The following is a 24459-nucleotide window of genomic DNA, read 5'->3' as shown; positions in this document are numbered from 1 at the left end:
GAGAGATGGAAATTGCTTAGAAGCAGGGCCAGGGTTTCTGTAGGGGTGCGGAGCAGGAAGCCTCAAGCTTGAAGGGGCCTCAGATTTAGACACTTGTTAATTCTTCGGCATTTGATAAGTTTTTCCTCTTGTCTTTTTTATGTTCATCCGATCAAATGGTGACACACTCTCTCAACTTGAGAGCTGCAGATTTAAGCAACTAAGGCACATGATTTGGTAAAATACTTTTTTGTTAACTGATATTAGCTGTGACGCAGCATGAAGGCAAGATTCCCCCCCCCCCCCTCAGTAGCCAGTGCATTTGCATAGAAAAAGGCTAGAAAAGCATTTGTTAAATCAAAATAAAAAAATCAAATGCTGTTTCACTCTTCTTTTGGTGCCTCATATTGTTTTGAGTGTCATCACGTTTCTGTGGCTGCCTTTATTATGCCTACGGCCCCCCAAACGCATAAGTCTCCTGGGCCTCCCCAGGCCTTGGTGCGGGTCTGCTGAGAAAGATAATTCCCCATTGCTCTCCCCCACCGCTAAGGCTCTTATTTGCATGGCTGCACCTCCTTTCGCACCTCTGATCACGGTGTACAGAAAACGGGGAGCAGCAGAACGGCTCTCCTGAGAGTGGATGAGGCTCAGGGTTCTTTGTGCAAAGGAATTGGTGGGGAAAGATTGGGTGGGAGGCAAAATACCAGGTGGCTGGCCGTGGGGAGATTTTTCCACCTTTGATCTCACACTGTCCTGTTCATCTGAGTGGAATACAAAGTGAGGGTGCCAGAGAGCCGGCACTTTACCTCCGCCATTCAGTCGACGGGGGAGAAGCACTGAGCGAGACCGACAGACTGTCACTGGCAAAATGAACTGTCACCTCCCATTTTTCAGAGGCACAGAGGGATGAATTGCGGCTTTGAACCGTGTGGCCCGTTGTTGAATTGAGTTCCGCTGTCTTCGAACCCCAGCGAACAAGGCAAGTTCATTTTCATGCTGACGTTCCCGCTGCTTATCAATTTGGGAGCCAGGGAAATTAACTGCTTCAGAGCTAATTTCCTTCAGAGCTGTGTCTCTTTGGGAAGTTCCACATACGCCCAGGCAACTTTGGGCTTCTTTGTCCCTTCCTTAATTCAAGACACATTAACACCGAATGTTTAAAGCCCTATGATACTACAGTGGTACCCTCAGGTCACAGATGCTTCAGGTTACAGACGCTTCAGGTTAAAGACTCTGCTAACCCAGAAATAGTACCTCAGGTTAAGAACTTTACCTCAGGATGAGAACAGAAATCGCGCAGTGGCAGCAGGAGGCCCATTAGCTAAAGTGGTACCTCAGGTTGAGAACAGTTTCAGGTTAAGAACGGACCTCTGGAACGAATTAAGTTCTTAACCCTAGGTGCCACTGTACTTGAAACAGTCATCATAGCTTTTCCTGAAGAATGCTGGGAGTTGTAGTTTATTGGGGGGGGTGTTGAGAGTTGTTAGGAGAATCCTATTCTCACAGAGCTACAATTGTCAGAGTAGTTTAAGAATCAATCCCTTTTCACAGGGCACTCTGGAAATTGTAGCTCAATGAGGGAAATAGGGATCTCTTAACAACTCTCAGCACCCTTAATAAACCACAACTCCAATAATACTTTGGGGGAAGCTGAGACTGTTTAAAATAGCATCATGGTGCTCAAAATGTATGGTGTGAATGTGGTCCCCGGGAAAGAATCCAACAGCAGACTAGGCAAATTCTGAAGTGTAGGCCCTCATCATCACAATCCCCATAGTTATGCCCTCATAACCACACATTTTCTAACATTATACAGCAAAAAATGATTTTTTAAAAAATACCAATTTTGACATTTAGATTTCAGTACCAAGCTAGCTTCCCCCCCCCTCACCCTCTGGCACTTTGCCTGATATCCAGCCCAGTAAAGAGTCCGGGTGGAACCACAAGCTTGTTCAGTTTTCTGACATTTAGGTTGGTCGTAATAAAGGGACTTTGGAATCTTTCTAGATTACAGAGGAAGTTTAACCCATAGTCACATATACTAATGCAACCTACTTCTTCCTCTTTTTAATTTTTGTAGGGCAGGGGGCATGTAACCTGTGGACCTCTGTGCAGCTTAGTCTACTGTGTTTAGTGATTTATAAATGGTAGAAATGAATAATAAAACATACTCAGAGACATGAGAGTTGCAGTCCATGTTCCCCATCCCTGCTACTGTCAGAGGGACCATCTCTCCCTGACCATTGGCCATGCTAGTTGCCATAGATGAAAGATGTGCTGCGGCTTCCATTCAAAAGCATCAGCAACTCCTGCCACTGAAAAGCATTCATGGGGCCAGTGGGGAGGGTGATGAATGGCAGCACAACTGAATTAGGCTGGTTAATGGCCCTTCCAAGTCCCTGGGGCCCTTGGCCAGAGCCTGACTTGGCTGACTGCTGGGACCAGACCTAAGGATGTGTGAATCCACTGTTCCGTGACCTCACCTGGAATACTGTGTCCAGTTCTGGGCACCACAGTTCAAGAAGGATACTGACAAGCTGGAACGTGTCCAGAAGAGGGCAACCAAAATGGTCAAAGGCCTGGAAACAATTCCTTATGAGGAACGGCTTAGGGAGCTGGGTATGTTTAGCCTGGAGAAGAGAAGGTTAAGGGGTGATATGATAACCATGTTCAAATATATAAAAGGATGTCATATAGAGGAGGGCGAAAGGGTTGTTTTCTAATGCTCCAGAGAAGCGGACACGGAGCAATGGATTCAAACTACAAGAAAGAAGATTCCACCAAAACATTAGGAAGAACTTCCTGACAGTGAGAGCTGTTCGGCAGTGGAATTTGCTACCAAGGAGTGTGGTGGCGTCTCCTTCTTTGGAGGTCTTTAAGCAGAGGCTTGACAGCCATTTGTCAGGAATGCTTTGATGGTGTTTCCTGCTTGGCAGGGGGTTGGACTGGATGGCCCTTGTGGTCTCTTCCAACTCTATGATTCTATGATTTCCCAGACATTACAGTGATTTCAAAGGCGGAAGTGACGTCCTTTGGGGTTTGTTTAAAAGAAGCTCAATAATTTTGGGGTCTTCCTAAAATATGGAAACCCTAGAGCTGCGGAACTTGTTGAACTCCATCTCCCATTAAGGCTGTCTTTCCGTCTCTGGAATATTGGAGCTGGTAGTTCTGTTAGACCAGAGAAAGTGACTAGGAATCTCGTGTCAGATCACTATTAGAATCTCCTACAAACTATAGTTTCCAGGATTCTTTAGGGGAACACATGATTGCAGTGCTAGCATAAACATAATGTAAATTTGAGATACAGTCAGGCATTTGCAGTAAAATCCTAAATCTCATTGATTTCATCAGAGCTTACTTCCTGGTGAGTGGATACAGGATTGCAGCCATTGGCACTAAAACATCTTGGTCTGGTCCTGTTGGTGGGTGTATTTAAAATTCCAAGCAGCACCCAGTACAAATCTTTGTGTCAAGAGGAGGCAGGCTTGAGGAGATGGACTATACACACCACAGACTTGGTTAGCTGGGTTGTTAATGCCATGTCAGCTACTCACAGAGATCACTTGACAGCCACTGCTTGCCTTCCACTCCCCCCCCCCCCAATAGTCTGTTTCTGATAACAGCAAAGAGAGAATGCAGTCAAGGGAAATTCAACTGGTATAGAAGGACCCATAGTGTTTCTGTCATTGACTTGTTCAATTTGGAACGGGAGGAGATGTTGTCCGCATACATAATTAACAGCTTATAACAATGAATAATTGTGGAATTCACTTTCAAAAGATGCAGCTATGGCCACTTGTCAGCAACTTTTATTCTTGATAGTAAAATTAGTCTCTAGGCTGGTGCTAATGAATCTGTGGTCTTCTAGATGTTCCCTGGACTACATTGGCCATGCTGGCTAGAGCTGTTGCCACATTTCTGCAGCAATTTGCCAATAAACAACAAACAAACAAATGTTAAAATTCTCATGAAAATTCTTTAGCAATTTAGTGCAATTTTCTCCTTATAAACACATTTTTATTCCTGCACAAGGAGAACAATAGCCGGTGCCACTACCCCACCTTTTCTGACCCTACCTATACTACCAACTTGGATAGGTGTATTATATACCATAACTTTAACTCAGGTCTGGCTGAAGATTTTGCTGCTGGAGACAAATGACAATATGCCTCCCATCCTTGTTCTGTGTACAGAAGCTGACTGGCCTGGTTATTGAATCTTACTTCAATATTGGGAATGGGCTAGGGTACTCCAGTGTATGGCTGGGAGCTCAGGAGAAACCACTGTGTGGTGGGCTGCTTTTTCTCCTGCCTTTTCTCCCATTCTGCCTAATGGTGAGGCCAGCCCTACTTCAATTGTTATGTCTTTTCTAGAAAAAGTTGGGAATGAAAGCCTGGTGACATGCTGATAATTCTTTTAAAAATCATTGCAGTGCTCCCACCCATCCACAAACTATAATTCCCAGAGTTCCTTGGGAGGAAGCAATGGCTATTGAATCAAAATAAGTCTGTAGTGTGGATGTGCCTTTTTTCTTTCTCATTCAAAAAACGGGAAAGCAGCTTATAAACAGAAATAAAACCAATTAACATAAACTCAGCAACTTCCATTAAAGCATATCAACAGTGATTAAGAACAAAAGCTGGAATCAGTTGCATAGCTCATTGATTTTATGGGACGTACTGCCAAATAAGCATGACTCAGATTGCAACATTGGCTTTGACTGAATAATCCTTTGCTTTTTGTATTTATCAGATCTTCATATCACTGTTATAAATTTACCAAGTGCATTCCTTACGTTTATTTTATCTCATTCATATGGATGTGGTTTTCCATTTCTTATTACTCAATTATATATGGGGTTATATAAATTGTAGTGCTTTAACTTTGCTGTCTGTGCGACGCTCTTGGGATGCCAACAGAAACTTAGTTAAGAGATAAATTAGAGGTAATCTCAGAACTCTGGCATTCTATAAATTATCCACTGGGATGTTGATCCATAACCCAAAGAAAAGCTGGTGTTTTTCAAACTGATTTTCATCCTCTCACACATACACAGTGGTTTCTATTACTGCACACCTGGAGTGCCCTGTGTTTATATACACACACACACACATCACAGTGCTTGCATTGAGGCTGCAGCAAGAACAGGCTGAATTCTGTTGTTCTGTACTTGCAAACAAATCCATCTCCTTATTTTGTTTTAGGCAATCCCTGTTGCTATCTCTAAGGCCTTTTTATGTTGGTTTCTGCAATAATGACTAACACACAGGTGTCACCCATTGATTTTGTTCACTGGGGTGTGGGTGGGTGTTCATTCAGTATTCAGTTGGATATGAGTCCTTCTGTTAAGACTCAGTATACTAAAAAGGAATGAAATGATCAACAAGCCTGCTAAATCCCTGCTCTTCTACCTCAATGAGTTTCTCTCGCATACTCGCTTCCCACACATTCATCCCCATCATCCCAACCACAGTCTGTCGGGAGCCAATAGCAAGAGCACACAAGACTCATTGCACCAAGGTGTCTGTAGAACAGGTTTGTATCAGACAACTCAGGTGGTATGTCACAGACACAAGAGGGAAAGGCATCCTGCAAAACTTATCCACTGAGTATTGCAAAGAAAATGTTTTTTGTCCATACGATCTTATTTATAATTGAGGCACTGGCTAATGATGCAGACGGGAAGAGATGGCAGAAACCTGAGGACTTAAGGGCATTTTTGAGAAGGTGGGGAAGGCACCATGAGCCAGCCTCATCAAGGGCCTGAGGTTCTCTTAATTTAGTAATGAATGGCAAAAGTTTTGAGAGTTGTTGTTGTTTTGATTTATTACTTGCCCTTCACCCTAAGGTCCCAGGGCAGGCCACAGCAATTTAAAATACAGCTTTAAAGCAGTTTAAAACAAATTACAACCCCTGGAATAGGGTGGGTCCTACAAACAGTGTCATATGCCAAGGTAAAGAAAGAGGGTGTATCTTCAGCATGTGAAAAAACTGAGTTGTGAAGGTGCCAGGCTCACCTCTGTGGGGAGGGAGTTCCACAACATGGAAGGATTTTAAGTTCCTGGAAAGATATTTGGATATTCATGGATACTAAAAGTAATCAGCTGGAAAGCCTTGGGGAGAGATTTCATATCAGATTTCTACTGTATTGGAGATATTTCAAGGAAAAGCACAAGTTTAAATGGCAGTTTTTGATTTACTGAGGACCAAGAGCACAATCCTATATACAGTAGGTACCTCCGTGTTCCATGGGGCTCACTGCCAGGAAAATGTGCGTAGGATTGCAGCCTGAATTGTTAAAAGCAGTGTATTATAGGAGGATTTTGTTGTAGTTACTTTTTATATCTGATAACTCTGGCAATATAATCTAACACATCAAATACCCTTCTTTTAAAGTAAAGGGTTATAAATGGCCATTGACTTGTTTATAGCAATAATGATTTCTATCCATTGTTTAGAACCACAAAGTAAAGACAGGCCTGCTTAAACCTTCAAACGTGGTGTCTCAAATATTTCCATCACAGGACTAACATGGGGCCAGTTGCTATAAAATACAACTGAGACAGAAACCTGGAGCCAATTAAGGTATTTTTTTAAAAGAGGTTGCCATGTAGCATTAGGTTACAGGCTGAGGTGGTTGTGAGGGAAATAAACTGGTTTAAATGCTTCCAGTGCTTTTAATTAAATCAAGTAATATGCCATAAAAGTGTCTTGGAATGGAAGGACTCCATAAAGGAGCAGAACAGAAGAGTGGTGCATTTTTACAGATTGTTAAAATGAATAGTGTGCTGAATGATTTGTTGACATAGGGCATAGTAATGTTTTTTATTGTGCTGATGTTGGACAGTGAAGAACATGTAAGTGCTGCATGAGGTTGGAAAGCAGTTTTGTATTAAACTTTAACAAAACAATCCTATACAGGTCTACCTAGAAGTCAGTCCCACTTATTTCAATGAGACTTACTCCCAAATAAGTGTGGCTACATACACACTATGCATTTAAAACACATTCTTTCCCTCAAAGAATTCTGGGCACTGTAGTTAAGGGTTGCTGGAAATTAAAACTCTGTGAGCGGTAAAAATACAGTGCTCGGAATTCCTTGAGGGAAAGAATGTGCTTAGTGAGAATAATATAGACTATGTTTTTTTAAAGAGAACTGAAGAAAATTTGAGAAAAGCTTAGTTTCCCATGGTGTATACCGGGGTGGCATTCTGGATGTTCTCGGACTCCCAACTCCCACTAGCCTCAGAATTTCCAGGGGAGCTGGATCCTAGTAACATCTGGAAGGACATAGGTTCCTCCTCCCTTGTGTGCACATGTGCACACTTGTTTTGTTTTTTTCTCAGCTCTGGTCAAGCAGGGTTTGCAGGTTAAGAGTCAATCCCCACATTACAGCCAAGTATAATATTAGCCCAAAAGTCCCTTCCCTGGAGAGGATGTTTATTCGAAGCAACGTAGGGAGGAGGAAGGGGTGTTTAGCCCAGACACTGACAGCCTGTTACCCAGACTAGTATTCCAAACTGATCTTGCAAAAATCAGGCAGAGGGAAGCAACTAGGGAGAAGGAGGCTTCAGTGGGAAACTACCTGGCAGGGGAAGGATGAAGCCTGCCATTCCTTTTTTCCCTCTTCTGCACTGAAGAGTGTTCCTTCCCAGAAGGCATTGCCCATTCCTGAAGGGGCCATAGGGTTCTCATTACAGACAGCTATAGTGCAATGTGTAGTTTGGCTCTGAAACAAAACAAAACAAAACCCTGCACTCCACAATCTGCTTTAGCAGAGGCAAAAGTGAGATGGATCTCCTCTCTGTAAAATTCCCCCCCACCTTTATCTCCAACCTTAAAATTTGTTTTTAAAGTGTCCTTCAGGTTTTAAGTTTTGGAAATTTCATTTCAGTTTTTCTTTGTGCAACCCAGAGCTTATTCCATATTAATATGGACTTTGGTGGCAGTTGGCCAACAGTACACTATTTAGACATGTTTGTTCTGTCCAGGACTGGTGTCAATGGTCAGCAGTGTCCAGTACCTGCCAAGGTCCACACACCAACAATGGGGTCACCTTGGAGCACCAGGGTTTTTCTAGCTCTGTTCTTCTTTCTTGCCATTGCTGCCTGTGCACCAGCTTTCTCCACATACGTGAGCAGTGACAAGAGCAAAGAGAAGGAACTGGAGTCTCCATCTGCCTTGCACAGTCATCTATCAAAACCATCATCATCATCATTATCACCATCAGTAGTGGTGTGAGTAAGGCATATAGGGAGAAGGTACCGGTAACTGAATGGGCAGTGTTGACAGTGATAGGAGGGGAATCGACTGTAAGCATTTTCTCCAGATTGCCCCCATGCCAAATCTGGATCTGGCTACATAACAAAAGCGTCACATAACCACCATTTTGCCATGGGAAAGGTGTTGATATACCAAAATTAGGACTAGCAGCCCACAGTGGCCAAACTGGTCTTGAAAATCATCACTGAGACTGTGATCCTCCAAGCCTCTCTATCTGGTCCTTGGGACTCTCTCAAGCCACGCCCTCTATTCTCAGGCCACCCACCCCATGTCACACCCTCTGAGTGTTTTTTCTGGGCTGGAATGTATCCTCAGAAGGAAATCAAGCTGAAAAAAGGGTTCACCGTGCTAGTTCTAGGTAAAGCTACAGACCTTTGTCTGAGGCAGGGCCAGCATCAAGACATGGCATTTTGGGGCAGCTGCTAAAGTCCACAACCATCTGGGACGTCACTGCTGGCTCCCAGGGCCTCATTACCCCATTCATTCTCTTCTTTCCTGTTTCTCTCTGTTCACCTGTCCTTTCCAAGTTGAGACAAGAGTGAGGGGATGGAACATTGTCTTGCACTCTCCCTGTGGGCAGTTGTGTAGATTGGATCCAGGGGGAAGAGGACAAGTGAAAGGGCAGCAGTGGCAGTCTCATGGAGGGAAGAACCCACCGAGGGCATCTTGCTGAATATTTGCAATAAGCATCTCTGCCCTCAGTTCACGCCAATGTTACCTCCAGCCATGTGCTGCTTTCATTTCTTGGCTACTGTTCCTAATTCTTCTTAGATTGACAACCTGGTTGTTAATACTGACTGCTCAGTAACCCCTGTCCTTTGTCACCTAGTGTGGATTCGTGCTGGCTGCCTGCCTGGCTCTGGGCTGTAACTTCTTTCTGCTGGCACACTTGGTGACTGTCTGGAAGCACCCCTAAAATCCGGATATGGGTTCATATGGTTGAAAGTTGTCCCTTTTATAACCTGATTCCAGACTATTTAGGATAGTCTTCTCCAACCTGCTGGCATCCTCTAGATGTTTTGCACTACAGCTACCATAAACTGCAGCCAACATGGCCAGTGATCAGAGATACTGGGAGTGGAAGTCCCAAACATCTGGAGGGCACTAGGTTGGGAAGTCTGGTTTAGAGGTTTACACATCAATAGCAGCACCTAAAATGGACCCTAGGAAGTTTCCTAACTCTTCACGGGCAGCTCTTACACTAATGCAGTTGGGTGAATTGGCCCATTGACCTGATCTTCTCCAGATACTTTCCTTCTCTACTACCTGTGCTCACACTATCTAGTAAATGCTCTTCTGAGCCAGCCACTGGCTGGCTGTGTCCCTTAGTATCAGGTGTGAGAATAGCATCCCTTCCTGCAGCCCTTTACGACACACAGCAGACCTCCTCATTAAGACTCAGTTTTGTCAATAAAAAAGTCATTAGAGGAGATGTTGGGAGAAAGGAGCCGTGATGCTGAAGACATCCAAGGGAACAGGGAGGTGCAGCTCCATCTCATATTCTGACTGCAAAGGCAAAGAATCAATAAATTCCTCAGCTTTAAACTGAGGGCCATCCGTCAGTGGGAGGGAATAAAAAGGCGGTGGGAGAACTTATCTTGTGTTTCATCTCTACCTACTGTCTGTGGCATTCTTCCTAACCTTCTTTTCCTTCAACACCTGATCAATGTCAGCTTCTTTTGTCCCTCAAAAGCCATAGCTGGTATCTCTGTTCCCATCTCTCCCGATTCCCTCTTACCCTTTCTGCTCCTCACATATTCATGTGCTGTTTGCCCCCCTTTGTTTGCTTATAGTCACAGCTTAAATCTGTGTTCTCTGGTCTTTCATGGTATGTGGTTCAGACTTGTCACCAGACCTTTAGAAACTATTAACACCCTCACACTGAAATTCTGTCTGCCCATCTCACCAATAGCTCTTCAACACCAAACCCCAACTTTTTTAAAAATAAGATTCTCAGAACTGAAAATCTGTAATACTAGTTAACAGATTCTGTGGGTTAATCAGTTTAAGGCAGATCCCTTCTGGTTCTCTTTGTTCCTCTGGTGCTGCTCATCCTTCATAAGACTAGAATAGAGATGTGTAGACATATATGTTCTAATATACGGTATGTATGATTATATAAAAATACATACATCTATATAGTAATTAGTACTGAAATTAATAGGACTCAACTCATCATTTCAATGGGATCTAAGTGCAACTAAATTGGGCTCATCCAGACTTCCTTTAGTGCTGTGTTTCTAGTCAGGACTTTAAAGCTCCAAGGAGCTCAAGGTGGTGTAAATGATTCTCCACCTCCCCATTTAATCTCCACATCAATGTTGTGAGTAGGTTAGGCAATGACTGGCCCAAGGTCACCCAGTGAGCTTCATGGGATTTGAACTCTGATCTCCCAGGTCATAGTCCGACACTCTAACCACCACACCACACTGGCTCTCCTATGTACACACTCTTTTTTAACAATTTAGTTGCTTCTCTTTCCGTGGTTCTTCCCATGTTAGTTTAAAAGATTTCTACCTGTGTGGTGCAGCTTCCTGGTATGTTTTCATGAAACAAAAGTGGCAGACTTCCAAAGGGGCTAGGCCTCCCTTGCATGGTTTTTAAATATGTAAGGAAGCCTAGTGTGTAGGCAGAAGTCTTAACATATATCTGAACCAACGTAGGAGCAATATAATAGCTAACATGCCTGTAAAGATACTTATAAAGGGGTTCTGAGAGAGAAATTTAGTTGTCTATACTAAGGGTTCTGAAACTATGGTCTTTGAACCACCAGTGGTCCACAAGATTCATTCAGGTGGTCGGGAGTGTTCTCTGTTGATTTGTGGTTGAAGACGAGAGACTCCATTGCATTAAATATTCACATTGATTTTTTATTGTATGCTATTGTTGCTTGTGTTTCTCATATTGTGTTGTATTGCATTACAATTTGATTTCTATGAAATTCACATTGTAATACAATAATATACAATGTATAATAAATAAAACAAGCAATAAAAAAACAGTTAAAAATAATGACAGGATCTAGCACAGTGCATTACAGATGCTACAACAGGCAGAAAAACCATTAAGCGGTCTGCCAAGACCCTCAGCAATTTTCATGTGGTCAGTGTGGGGAAAGGTTTGAGAACCACTGGTCTATAGTGCAATGTAAAAATGAATATTAACATAAATATCCGTAGAATGCCTGCCATTATAATTAGCAGGGTGGTTATAGAGAGAGGATGTGTATGCTGTAGAGAACCTCTGGAGCACAATGTGTATCTTTGCAGCCCCAATGGGGTCTCTGTCACCAATCATCAGGGACAGTGGGCATGTTCTATTCCCATTACAATATTGTCCCCAGGTGCAGACTTGTGCTTTCTCCCATAGAAATGGATGACAGCCATTCACTTATATAGGAGAAAGTAAATATGAATGTTTCTGGTCACCATTGGGACAGTTATTCCAGTGTCTGGAGTGGAAAACAGGTTTCTCAGCTGTGTGGTCTAGAGTAAAACCTGTGTACAACTAAGTGAGAACCTTTGAGAATCAAGCCAGCCCCTGTCAGCACAGCTGACAAACACCGGCTCCCTTGACCTGAAAGCGAAATGAGCGCCGCAACCCCATAGGTGCCTTTGGCTGGACTTAACTGCCCAGGGGTCAGAGCTGTCTTAGGCAGATCGGCCGTCGTGGCGCAGCGATCCCTCCGGCACCCCCGATGTGCCGCCTCTCTGCCTCTGGGGCCACCTCCCTCCCGCGCTGGCCGCCCCTCAGGAGGGGGGGTGGGCGAGCGGGGGATGGGGGCATGGCGCTGGAGCGGCGCGGGGCTCTGCGCACCCTTCCAGTGCTCCAGCTGGGGCTCCCCGCGTGGGATGGGAGGCGAGGGCGGTGGGCTCGCAGCTCGCCCGGGAGTGGCATGGCGGCAGCGGCTGTGCCGGTGGCACGTGAGTGCCCGCCCGCCTGTGGGGGCGGGGACAGGTTGGGGAGGGGGCGCACGGTATACCGGCGGGCTCGCAGGGGCGCCCTGGGGGGGGCGGCGCCCTGGCGCGCTGTGCCAGTAGCCCCTATGGATAAGGCGGCCCTGGCAGGGGTCCTTTACCTTTTACCTTTTTTTTTTTTTAACCTTGCTATGTTTCATGGTCATGCTACAGTGTTGATGAAATGTTGGAAATGGAAACTAGCTTTCAGGGCCACTGACAGATGGGTAGAAGAGGTCAGATTTTGCAGGGCCCGAGACCAATAGGGGCCCCAGACCCTTACCTTTCATTAAAAAAAGAGTAAGTCAATCAGACATTTCTGAATAAAATTGTTCGCCATCCTTACACAAGATGGCACACGGCATTTTTGTGCTTGAGGCATAAAATCCAAATAACACTCACCATGTTGGTTAAAATATAATTATAAACCAAACAATTTCCCGCCTTTTAATGGTACCACTCCAATCCACTGCTTGAGATGGGCTGCCTCACCACTTTGCCCAATAGCAGGACTTTCTCTGTCTTTTTGCTGGTATACAAAATAAACCTTTGCTGCTGAGGTAGGGAACCTAAGCTGATGTTGTTGGATTCAAACTCCCAACAGTCCTGTCCCTTGACCATCCCGATTGGGAGGCTGATGGGAGTTGGAGTCTATCAACATAATGGAGGGCTTTAGGTTGTCGACCCCCGCCTTTGTTATTGCCTGCCAGCTTTTCTTTATCTCCTTTTAATTAACAAGAATTTCACTTTAACTTCAGGGTTGCCTTTTGAAGCAGGTGTGGGGAGGATGCCATTGAGCCCAGGTGATGTAGTTTAACCTTGTCACACTTGTTAGCATTTTAGAAGAGGCAGGAAGCGAGTGGGCAGGCCCAGATTTTGATGTAAACCAGGAGAGTGAGTGAGAATAGATGGTGACCTAAATGCATTTGAGTATTCAGATGCTCTCCCAGGTTGCTGTGACAGGAAAAGCTGGACTGCTCACCTCCCCTGACAGGTGCTCAGTCCACCACCACCACCACCACACAGAACACCCCTCACAGCAGCACGTCTTCCCTGCCAACCCTCTCTCCCTAGATCCTCTGATATTCTAGTGCCAAAGCACTGTCTGACTTTCGATTACAGGGTGTTTTTTCCCCCTTTTAACCTTGCCGCTCTTTCAACTCCCTTCAAGTCTCTTCCCCCCCCTCCTAAGCTCAGTTTCCATAGTTACTCCCAATCAGATCTCCTGACTTTGTTGGGGGAAAATTGGATTTCAAAATCAAGAGGAGGCTTCAAAGGAATGTGTCCATTTAATAGGCTATCGCTAAAGAGAGAGGCTGCCTGCTGAACTCAGAGGAGCCCAAGACGAATAAGGTGGAGCTCTTATCAGGCTGTGTTAGGGGAGGCAGCTTGGCATCTCAGGCGCAGGAAATGTTGATGAGATATGGCAGCGATGCAGTAGAATTTGCCAGTCACACAACCAGCAACCTTTTCTTTTTCTCTCGCCCGCTCCAAATTGGTCTCTGACAGTGATTAATTTCTAAAATGACAAATGCCAGGGCTCCAACCTGCATGGAAGCAATGCATTCTAACCCAGAGGACTGCTCTAGGATGTGTGGGATTCTGGCGGTGGCTACAAGGACAAGGGAAATGCACTTTGCACATGCACAGGTGCTCTCACATCTTGGGCTGAGAGCCCAAGAAAGATTCTGACTGAAGCATATAACTAAATAAAATAGTTCCAAGCCTGATATGGCTTACTCTGCAGTAGTAACTACAAACTCCAATGGGACAATTTGTGGATTAAAATGGGAAAAAGTTGGGGGTGGGGGTGGAAACAGGCCTGCCTACCTGCCTTCCCCCCCCCAACTGCTATTTACTGCCAATATTACGATTCTACATGTGTGTGTTTGTGTATATAGATACTATAGATTGATGTGTCTGGAATTTGGGGGTTTGGCTTTTAACCATGTGGGTTCTGTGTTCTGTTATCAGTTACTGTTGCTTCTGTTAGGGTCAGCACCACTGTGCTATTTTATAATATGTATCTTTGCTCAGAATATGTAGGTCTGCTCTGATTTCAAATTGGCTTCTATCTATACCATGGTAGCATCCCAATTGTAGCCACTGTATGTCCTTGAACGGAGGTTTCTTTGACGTATGTCATGTGCAGGTTAATTTCTCTATGTCAACAATCTGACTTTTAGAAGACATCTGAAGGCAGGCCCTGTTTAGGGAAGCTTTTAATATTTGATTAATTATTGTATTTTAATATTTAGTTGGAAGCTGCCCAGAGTGGCGGGGTATAATAATAATAATAATAATAATAATAATTATTATTATTATTCAGAAACAAATCTTTACCTACAGTATAGGTGCTTGTACAGTCCTTTTGACATAGTCAGAGAGGGGAGCTATTTCACTCAAGGGGACCCAGACACTCCCATGGTTTATTTATTGCATTTGTATCCCACCTTTTTCTCCAAGGAGCTCAAAGTAGCCTCCATGGTTCTCCCCACGCATTAACCCACACAACTTTGTGAGGCAGGTTAGGCTGAGATGCAGTGGTTGACCTAAGATCACGCAGTGAGCGTCATGGCCAAGTGGGGTTTGAACCTTGGTCTCCCATTCTAAGTACTAACTACACTATACTCAGAGCCAGTTTGGTGTAGTGGTTAAGAGCGGCAGACTCGTAATCTGGGGAACCGGGTTCGTGTCTCCACTCCTCCACATGCAGCTGCTGGGTGACCTTGGGCTAGTCACACTTCTCTGAAGTCTCTCAGCCCCACTCACCTCACAGAGTGTTTGTTGTGGGGGAGGAAGGGAAAGGAGAATGTTAGCCGCTTTGAGACTCCTTCGGGTAGTAAAAAGCGGGATATCAAATCCAAACTCTTCTTCTTCTTCTTCTATACTGGCTCTACAAATAAACTGATTTCCCTCCAACTACTCATTCATCCACTCCCTTCAGTTGGATGAAGGCAAGTATACCAGAGTCTAATGTCCCAGCCATGCCTTGGCTTAATGTGGATTGTGAACATTGTCCCTCTTTTAATTCCCCCTCATCTATGTGACATTCTTCTCCAATTACAGCTGTCCCACATTTTGTTCTCTCTAAATCCTATGCAAATTTCTAAATCCTATGCAATCGACATAGCTTTCCTATTTGGATTTTCAAAGCAAAGGGAATGCCATTCAGAGAGTTGGCATGGATCACATTTTAACAGTTGTCATTGGGATACTTTTAATTATTTGCCTTAAGTCAAAGGTCCCATCTGCACTGTACATTTAAAGCAGTATCATGCCACTTTAAACAGTCATGGCTTCCCCACAAAGTATTATGGAAACTGTAGTTTGTTAAGGGTGCTGAGAGTTGTTAAAGGTAAAGGTAAAGGTACCCCGACCGTTAGGTCCACTTGCAGATGACTCTGGGGTTGCGGCGCTCATCTTGCTCTATAGGCCGAGGGAGCCGGTGTTTGTCCGCAGACAGCTTCCCGGTCATGTGGCCAGCATGACTATGCTGTTTCTGGCGAACCAGAGCAGCGCACGGAAACACCGTTTACCTTCCTGCCAGAGTGGTACCTATTTATCTACTTGCACTTTGACGTGCACTTTGACGTGCTTTCGAACTGCTAGGTGGGCAGGAGCTGGGACTGAGCAATGGGAGCTCACCCCATCACGGGGATTTGAACCGCAGACCTTCTGATCGACAAGCCCTAGGCTCAGTGGTTTAGACCACAGCGCCACCCACCTATTCCCCTTACAGAGCTATTTCCCCTCAGAGTGGGTTGATAATCAATCTCTCTTCCCAGGGTACACAGGGAAATTGCAGCTCTGTGCGTCAAGTCTCCTAAAAATTCTCAGCACCCTTAATAGGCTGCATTTCCCAGGATTCTTTGGGAGAATATGGCTGTTTAAAGTGGTATGATATTGCAGATGGGGTCCTAGTCTTTAAATTGTCTCATCAGAAAGCCTGAAAAAGCATGAAGAATAGGAAGAACCCTGAGTAAGTCGCTGTGGATAGCTCAGTCAGTAGAGCAAGGGAATCTTAATTTCAGGGTTGTGGGTTTGAGCCCCAGGTTGAGCAAAATATTCTTGTATTGCAGGGGGTTGCACTAGATGACCCCCATGGTCCCTTCCAACTCTACAATTCTGTGATTTGAAGTAAGCAAGCAAGCAACAAACAGGATACTTTAGGCGTCAGTCTTCTCTTGGGCCCAGTTTCTGTGCCTGATAATTGTGTGTGGTTTCCCTTACAATGATCTGGAAACTTCAGCTGGTACAAAGCAGTGCAGAGACAGCTCTACAGTAGTACCTTGGTTTAAGAACAGCTTAGTTTATGAACAACTTGGATTAAGAACGCTGCAAACCCAGAAGTAGGTGTTTTGGTTTGTGAACTTTGCCTTGGAAGCAGAACATGTCTTGCTTCCTGTTGAGTGTAAATTGAGTCCCCTGCTGCTATGGGAAAGCACGCTTTGGTTTAATAACGCTTTGGTTTAAGAATGGACTTCTGGAACAGATTAAGTTCGTAAACCAAGGTACCACTGTACTAGGGACTGGGGTTGTTGGTTGAATTCAACAAGCACAAACGGTGCGCAGAGAGCCAAATTTCATGCGCACAAAGATAAAGGTGTTCAAAGGAAGACAAAAATGACAAAGCAAGTTCAGAGTTACTAATTTCTAAACAAAGTGGTAATGGAGCTCTGAGTTTGCTCAGAAGCCCTGCACACTAATGGCCTTCCCATGAGGTGGATGGATGCATCCTCCACATGGGCAGAGGAATCCAAGGGGTGGATCCCCCATGGGTGCTCTGCTGGTGCCCCTTTGCCACCAGAGCAGTGATGAGATACCGCTGTGGCTTCTGAGTTCCAGTGAGAACTCATAAGAGCCTTGTGAAATCTTGCAGAGTCCTTGTGGACCTCTTGTGAGATCACCACCACATTACCCTAGTAAACAAGGCTTGGGTAGTGGTGGACAGCACCTTACCTTTTTTGCGTTGTGTGGCAAAATGGGACCGGCCGCCTCTGGCAATAAGAAAAACGTATCCCACAGCTGTGGTTTTCTCTTTTGTTTGCCTGATCCAGGGCATTAATAATGAACTTAGGAGTGAACTTGCAGGTTCCAGGATTGATACTTGGGCTAAATTGTCCAGGCACAGCATTTTTACTGAAAGGATACAGCATTTTCCACCACAGACTCCCCCGGCAATTAATCTTACACTCTATCTGATTCAAACACACCACATCCTTTTCCTCTTCTTCTGCTAAAGAAAAAAAAAACTTCAGAAACTGGGTAAGCCTTGGTTCATTTTCAGCTACTGGCGCTAGCTTCTGAAATGTAAGCACTTAAGCCTATTTAACTCATCAGGAATAAATTTTGGGTAAACATGCTTACAGTAGCGCAGCACACTCCAAACAGTCAAGGTCAGTGCTATCTATAATGTGAATATCTTACAGCTGATTCCTATGCTTGTTTACTCAGTCTCATTATGTTCCATAGGACCTGTTCTCATGTAAGCATACTGTACATAGCATTGTAACCTAAATCCTAAGAGCACCAGAATACCTTCTTCTCCCCACTAAGATTTTAGTCATATCTTTGGATGGTCAACTATGCCACTTTTACCAGAGACTAAGGAGTAAATGCTTGTCTAGAAAGTGGCATAACATTGACAGCTGCAGTTGCTGCCTTCTCTCACAGGTGCCTGTTTAGGCTTCACTGTGGTGTTAGAGACGCTGGGACTTACAGCTGCAAAGGATGAGGCCGTCCTATAGATAGTCCCTCCCTCCCTTCCACCCCCTCTCTTCTCTGCTCTACCTTCGGTTTCTTCCTTTCTTCTTCAGAGACCGTTAATAGTAGCAGAAGCAAATAACTACAGCAAGTTTTTGTTTGGTATTTTAACCTCAGGACTTGTCACCAATGCAAACTGCAGGAGGTACCCTCCCAGAGGATGTCCAGAGGCTCTTTGAAGGTAACTAACGAAGTTGTTTGAATAATTAGGCCCATCCCCCTACAGTTTAGGTGCTTTCAGGAAAAAGAAAAGATGGTAGCAACAGCAGGTTATCCTACTTCAAGAATCCTGAACGTGGGCTTCTCTTTCATCAACTTTCCTTTCCCTTTCCCCCCTAACAGTGCTCCTGGTTACATATATTTGTCCCCTATTATTATAGGGCTTTATTATATTTGAAGCAGTCTTGATTTTCAGCATTTTTCAGTGTTCTTTTGGGTGTTGTGAAATGGTAGAGTGCATGGGTGAAAGCCAACACCCTGCTAGCTGCAGGAATTCTACCGAAGTGGTGTAGTTTTATGAAGGAATTAAAGACACAGTCTACTCATATTTGAGGGACATATGTAATTGGTTATAGGGCTGGGAATGATATTAAAGGAGGGCCTAATATAGCTACTCCACACTACTTAAAAGGTTGAAATCCCATTTCCCCCTCAAAATGAATTCTTCCACCCCCACAGCTCAATGGGATCTGCAGTAAAAAAAATCTCCAGCGATTTAAGATCCATGGTATCTCCCCTTATTCCAGGACTCTACTACCTTTAAGGTGTTTCCAGACTGCTACTGTTTTGTGGGTTGGATTCAGTAGTATCCTAGTAAATCCAGGTTACTCAGTTAAAGTGGATTTCGTGTTCTTGCACAGCAAACACATTTCTTCTCTGAAATCTGAGTTTTTTTGGTAAGAAATGTGACATAAAAATACACTGGAAAGTATATGATGATAATAACCTTCCTGCAAGCAAATTGGAATGAATGCTGATGTCATATAACCTCCTCCCAAAAACAAATCATGATGAATGCTTGATAAACAGGTTGCCTGGAAGCTACCTTAATTTATATATTTATTTATAATATAATATGTAATCTCAACATAGGTGCCTTTCGGAGCTGTTAAAGGAAGTGTGAACATCTGCTAAAATTAGAACGCTTTAGTGATTCATTTTTAAGCAAATCATAATTTGCCAATTTAAGAGTGCATATTGCAAAATCACTTTGGATAACCTCTTGCGATGTCAAAGGAAGCATGAGGATCTACAAAAGCTACATTTTGTTTTTAGAAGGCAACACAAATCTTGAATCTCTCATTTACTTCTACAGTACTGTATTACAACAAAAATAACCCCAATAAGTAAGTTTTACCTCTTACCATGTACCTTTGTTGACTAAGCAGCTTTAGATGATATCAGTCTAGCGATTAAAGCTTGTATTCTAAAGGCATCCATATGTTATTTTATTGTGCATTCATGATGGAGTCCCTAAGACGGTTGGATGGCGTCTTGTACACCTCCTTCCGGCAACTCCTGCAGCCAAGCTGATGCCAAATGTCTTGCTCTGCTTTCCTTTGGGCCACATCAGTGACGCTGAGAGGGGGGTCTAATCGTCTGGGCAGCCCTTGACTTCCATAGCTATACACTACCCAGGCTTGTGCCCTGGAGAGGTCACTTCAGTGCTGTTAATTCAGGAAAAACAACGCTGGAGGCAGCAGTTACAAGTTGCTGGTTTTTGCAGCCACAGCAGGTGCTGTGATTCTCCAGCAATTTGACTTTGCCTTGGAGACAACCTCCATTGTCTCTCAAGACAGACAGATGGCAAGAACAACAACAACAACATGATTTGGGTTCCTTATGGCATATAACAATTGTTATATGCAATTCTGCTTTCAATGCTCTTTGCAAAAATTTTTGGACAAACATGCTGTCTTGTTTCCTGTCTACATGTGTCCCGTATCTTCCCGCTGATATTCTGTAACATTTTTTTTTAACCACAAATATTTAAAGTTTCCCTCCTGTTTTTGTTGTGTTATAGTTCATGAATGCCTCTCTCAGCTGCAGTAATGCAGTAACATTGAGGAAGCATCGTAAAACAATTAATAAAGCAGAATGATGTGTGGATGATCCAGTATAAATCCACTATTATAAATGCACTATTATTGTATCAATGAATGGCATGCTGTAGAACACACCTGTACAAAACAAAAAATGAAAACAGCACCAGACTGGAGAGTTTCTATGTTAAAGCCACTCGGGCGGTTGCAGTTTACAGTTCACCAGTAAAATTATTATAAAATTCATACAAAAACCTAAATGTGTACTACCACCACTTAGAAACTACAGACACTATTTAGAAGCTATAGGGTGTCAAGTGATGCATATATAAATTGTTCTCATAAATGACAGGGGGAGAGCAACCATTGTAACTGACTCAACCAGCATTAGAAGTTAAATGTCTGGACAAACAGGAACGTTGTACTCACTCCTTAAACTTAAGAAAGTAGGTAGGCCAGTGGCAGACCACCTTGGACACAGTGTGCTGCAGATGGAGCACCACCATTGTCATCATAGGAAAGGCACACAGGAAGCTGTCTTATACCCAATGAGATAACTGGTCAACCTATCTTGGTATTGTCTACACTTAAGTGGCAGCAGCTCTCCAGGGTTTCAGACAAGGGGTCTATCCCAGTCCCAACTAGAAATGCTGAGGACTGAACCTCCAGCCTTTTGCATGCCAGAATGTGCTTTAACCCTCTGTGCTCACTGTGTTGTGAGTTTACTATTAAATCACATGAGGAAAAACAAAGCATTGCACAGGTGGTGGTTTTGGCATGTGTCTGTGTAAATATTTCCCTGGAGGAAAAAAACCAGGGCACCCCTGACAATAAGAAGTGAGCTATGATATCTCTGTGTACATGAAATATGCTGGCTCTTTGCCATATATGTACGCCTTTGTGTCCCTTGCATGTATAAACACACTGTTACACTAAGAGGCATTTTAGAATTGTTATATAAAACAGTAAGTTCAGCACTTCTGCTTGGTCATACTGAACTAAATATGTATGGGAACCTCATGTCACTTGAATGCAAGGTTCGGGGCTTGGGAAGCAGTGGACAAAAGTCCCTATCCTGCCAGGGGCGGAAGAAGGGGATTGCGGTAGGGGCAGGCCGCCCCAAGTGTCACCAATGAGGGGGGTGACAAAATGCCAGGCGGCACTCACTGCAGGGCCTGCAGCGCGTTCGAGCCACACATCTCTCCTGGGAGTGACACAGTGGCTTGGGGGCACTGCAGGCTCCACGCTGCCCCCAAACGTTCCGCCCGCTGCCTCCCCTCAGCTGTAGGGCAGTTGAGTGGGAGAAGGCAGGCAGACTCCTTGGAGGCCCCGCAGAGTGTCCCACCCCAGCTAGCCCCGCCCCACAGGTGGCTGGCCCTGCCCCTGGATGTGTGCTGCCCCAGGTGCCCGATCAGCATGCTCCGCCACTGTATCCTGCTGCCCTTAGTCTAAATCTATGGCCTCACAAAGGAGCGAAAGGAAGTTGGTGGCCTCAAGTCTTGATAGGAAGAGACTGGTAAGCCCACTCTCCCCAACCATCGAGTATGTTATTTCTAATGTTCAACAGTTAATGATTTTTATCACTGCATCTTAGAAAAATCTATTTCTTCAGCAAAGCTTTTACTATTCCCAGGCAATAATTTTGAGTCTTGGGTTACTCAATAGAGCTCTATTTTGGAATCTGTTCTTAGAATTCAGCTGTACAACGTGTAGTCAGAAAAGTAGCTCTGAGCATTGTGTTCCATTCTCTCCATTCATCTCATTTCCACAGCTATTTCAAATTGCCTTCTTATTCTTTTCCTGGCTCTACTTCCATCTTGTGTCTTTAACTACAGTTGGATAAATAGTCATTAGCGGATGTAATTCTTCCTACCACTTACTCCCTGTGCTTGGAAAAAAGTTTCATCTGTTAAATTTCCATGTCCCTTGGGTTGCTTCTTCCTGGCAATACAAACAAAAACTTTCTATGGGCATGTCCTGGTGTTCCTTCCAAACACTTGATAGGAAATGAGTTTTGAGAGTTGTTGCCTGCAATTTGCTTTTTTGTGACCAGGCACCTGTGTTCTAATTTCTATTGTGAGGATAAAGGACTCTGCACATGCTCAAAGGCACTCATATCATTCCACAAGTTCTGGGGCTAAGGCACTAAAAACAGCTTTAAAAATCTAAGCTTTTAAAAGCTAAGCCGAAGTTAAGACTCAATAATTTTGGCTCAGAGTAATGAAACCTTGTTATTTGAATCGGTTGTCTTCCCCTGCTGAATATGTGGGTTTCCTCTCCTGTTTTAGATTCGAGGCTGTGATGCAGTCGGCTCGCTTCACTTTTTTTTTTTTAAATGCTTGGTGCTTTATTGTTCTGAGCTGACATTTCTCGTAAACAACTCATTTTCGGCACCTGCCACCTTTCCTTTAGCTTAGATTATTTTCTTGTTAGCTGACTGTTTTTAATTGAAGTCTTTGGATCCCCTTCTAAAGCAGGAGCCTTCCTTTCCTGACAAGCAGAGCAGGCTATGAATGGAGATTAATTGCGTGTCACGCTCTCCTATATCAAACTTGCTGCGTCTTTTAACAATCTGCAGAGTCTCTAGGCCTTCCGATAGGGAAGGTACGTTCCATCTATGCAAGCTAGAAAGACAGGCTCTTGAGTCAACTGCCACGTCGGCCTAATGTGTCGTCAGAAGCGATCATATCATTTAGAAAACACAGATCAGAAATAAGGAAGCTAGATTGATATTCTGCATGTGCGGATTTGCAATTTTTCTTTTCTTTTTTGTACTGAGAGTTAGTTTGTAACATGATCAGAGTATTAGAAGTGGATTAATTTATAAAACGAGAGTTGCTGGGCCTTGAAGCTGCATGGAAGCCTCCCACTTCAACCCAGCAGGTGTATGGGGATGAATTTTGTATACTCAGTGGTGAGAAAAATCTCTGGACTCTTGAAAGCACTCCTTGTGCTGTTACTTCCAGTAGTCCATGGCAGAGCGCTGGTGTGAGAAAAAAGGTTCAAGGCATGTGCTCTTGTGATAACTGCTCATGCTGAAACGATTGAGCCCCATCCCATACCCAGTTCCCTCTGTCAACATAATACATATGGTATGTGCAACTTGGCTTGAGTCTATGAATGCTATAACGAATTTGTTAGTCTTTAATGTTCCACAATGCTCTTTATATTCAGAGAGTGGCACTTATTTATTTATTTCTGAAATGTGTATACCACCCTTTATTTGTAGATCTCAAGGAGGTTCACGGAATAAAATACAAGATAAAAACACAAAATACATAATAAAAACCAGAACCATAACAAAACAAAACAAAACAATACTCCCCCCTCCCAAACAACCCCTCTTTGCAAATTAAGCACTCTATCTCAAATTAAACACTGGGTTTAGCCAAGGTGGTAACTACCTGACTGTTTTGGCATTAATATTGGTTTTTCTCTGGCCTTATATATTTTTGTTTCTTTTCCTGTTTGCAAAATATCTGCAGCCAAACTTGCTAGCTTGTCTGCGTTCTTTCTTGATATTTTATAGCATCACAGATGAGCAGTAAAACTAACGCAACTTAATCACAAACAGCTTAAATTTGAGCAGTTTACATGCTTCTCTTCCTGATCCACTCTGAAACTTTATGGCTTGGTTTTTCTATTTCACTTCCTGGTGCTTTGGACATGGCAGATGGCTCTGGAAATGGGACTAGGACTGGGACTGGGAGGGAAAGGCTGGGGCTTGTGGAAATTTGCAGAAGTGACTGGTGTTTTTATTACAATGCACCCTGTCACTGGTCTGTAGAAGCATTGAAGTTACGGCTGCTTTTAGGGATGCGACAGTGTGCATTTTAATATGACACTACACGTTTCACACCTCCCAGAACACTATGCAAATTGAAAAACAGTTGTCCTTCAGTGTTACAGCATTTCTTTGAATTTTGCAACACAGTTCATAGAATTATAGAACGGTGCAGTTGGACGGAACCCTGAGGATCACTTTTTAAGGTTGTGAAATTATTGTTGCTTTGTTGAACTGGTAGTTTGTCTGATGTTTCTGTTAATAGCCTAATTTTTCCTTCTCCCAATTTTGCAACTACTCCCCACATCTCTCTAAACAGATGTTGAAGATTACCTGGTGGAGGGGCTGCAGGATGAGAACCTGAATGCTACAGAGAAGAGGCAGAGGGATGCAATCTTGATTGATATAAAGCAACTTAAAGAGAGGTTTGTATATCCAACAGTTCTGATGGGGACAATTTCTGTAGCAGTTTTCTGAGTTTTCTTTTAAGCAAATCTATCAAACTCAGTTTTCTGTGTTTGACAGTGGCCAAATATGGAATGCTTCAGCTGAAAGTGCAAAAGAGGGCGGAGCCTGTTCTTTTATACTTTCCTGAACTCTGAGGACCAAACTAACATGATGTTGGTTTATATGAAGAAGTGTGCATGCA

At 43.8% G+C, this 24459-nt stretch overlaps 1 protein-coding gene across 1 annotated transcript in view; it reads left to right on the top strand.

The window, feature by feature from the left end:
* Nucleotides 1-582: 582 nt before the first annotated feature.
* SKAP1 (src kinase associated phosphoprotein 1) overlaps nt 583-24459 on the top strand; it is a 328856-nt gene continuing 304979 nt past the window's right edge. Inside the window, exons 1-3 of the mRNA XM_033169409.1 lie at nt 583-958; nt 18102-18165; nt 24130-24235. Coding sequence (XP_033025300.1) covers nt 18114-18165; nt 24130-24235 — 158 coding nt within the window. The 5' untranslated portion in view covers nt 583-958; nt 18102-18113. The remainder of the gene's footprint in view (nt 959-18101; nt 18166-24129; nt 24236-24459) is intronic.

Source organism: Lacerta agilis, chromosome 14, assembly GCF_009819535.1.
Source record: "Lacerta agilis isolate rLacAgi1 chromosome 14, rLacAgi1.pri, whole genome shotgun sequence".
NCBI classification, from domain to species: Eukaryota; Metazoa; Chordata; class Lepidosauria; order Squamata; family Lacertidae; genus Lacerta; species Lacerta agilis.
The sequence above is the reverse complement of the archived record's forward strand: the minus strand, read 5'-3'. Positions and strand labels throughout refer to the sequence as shown.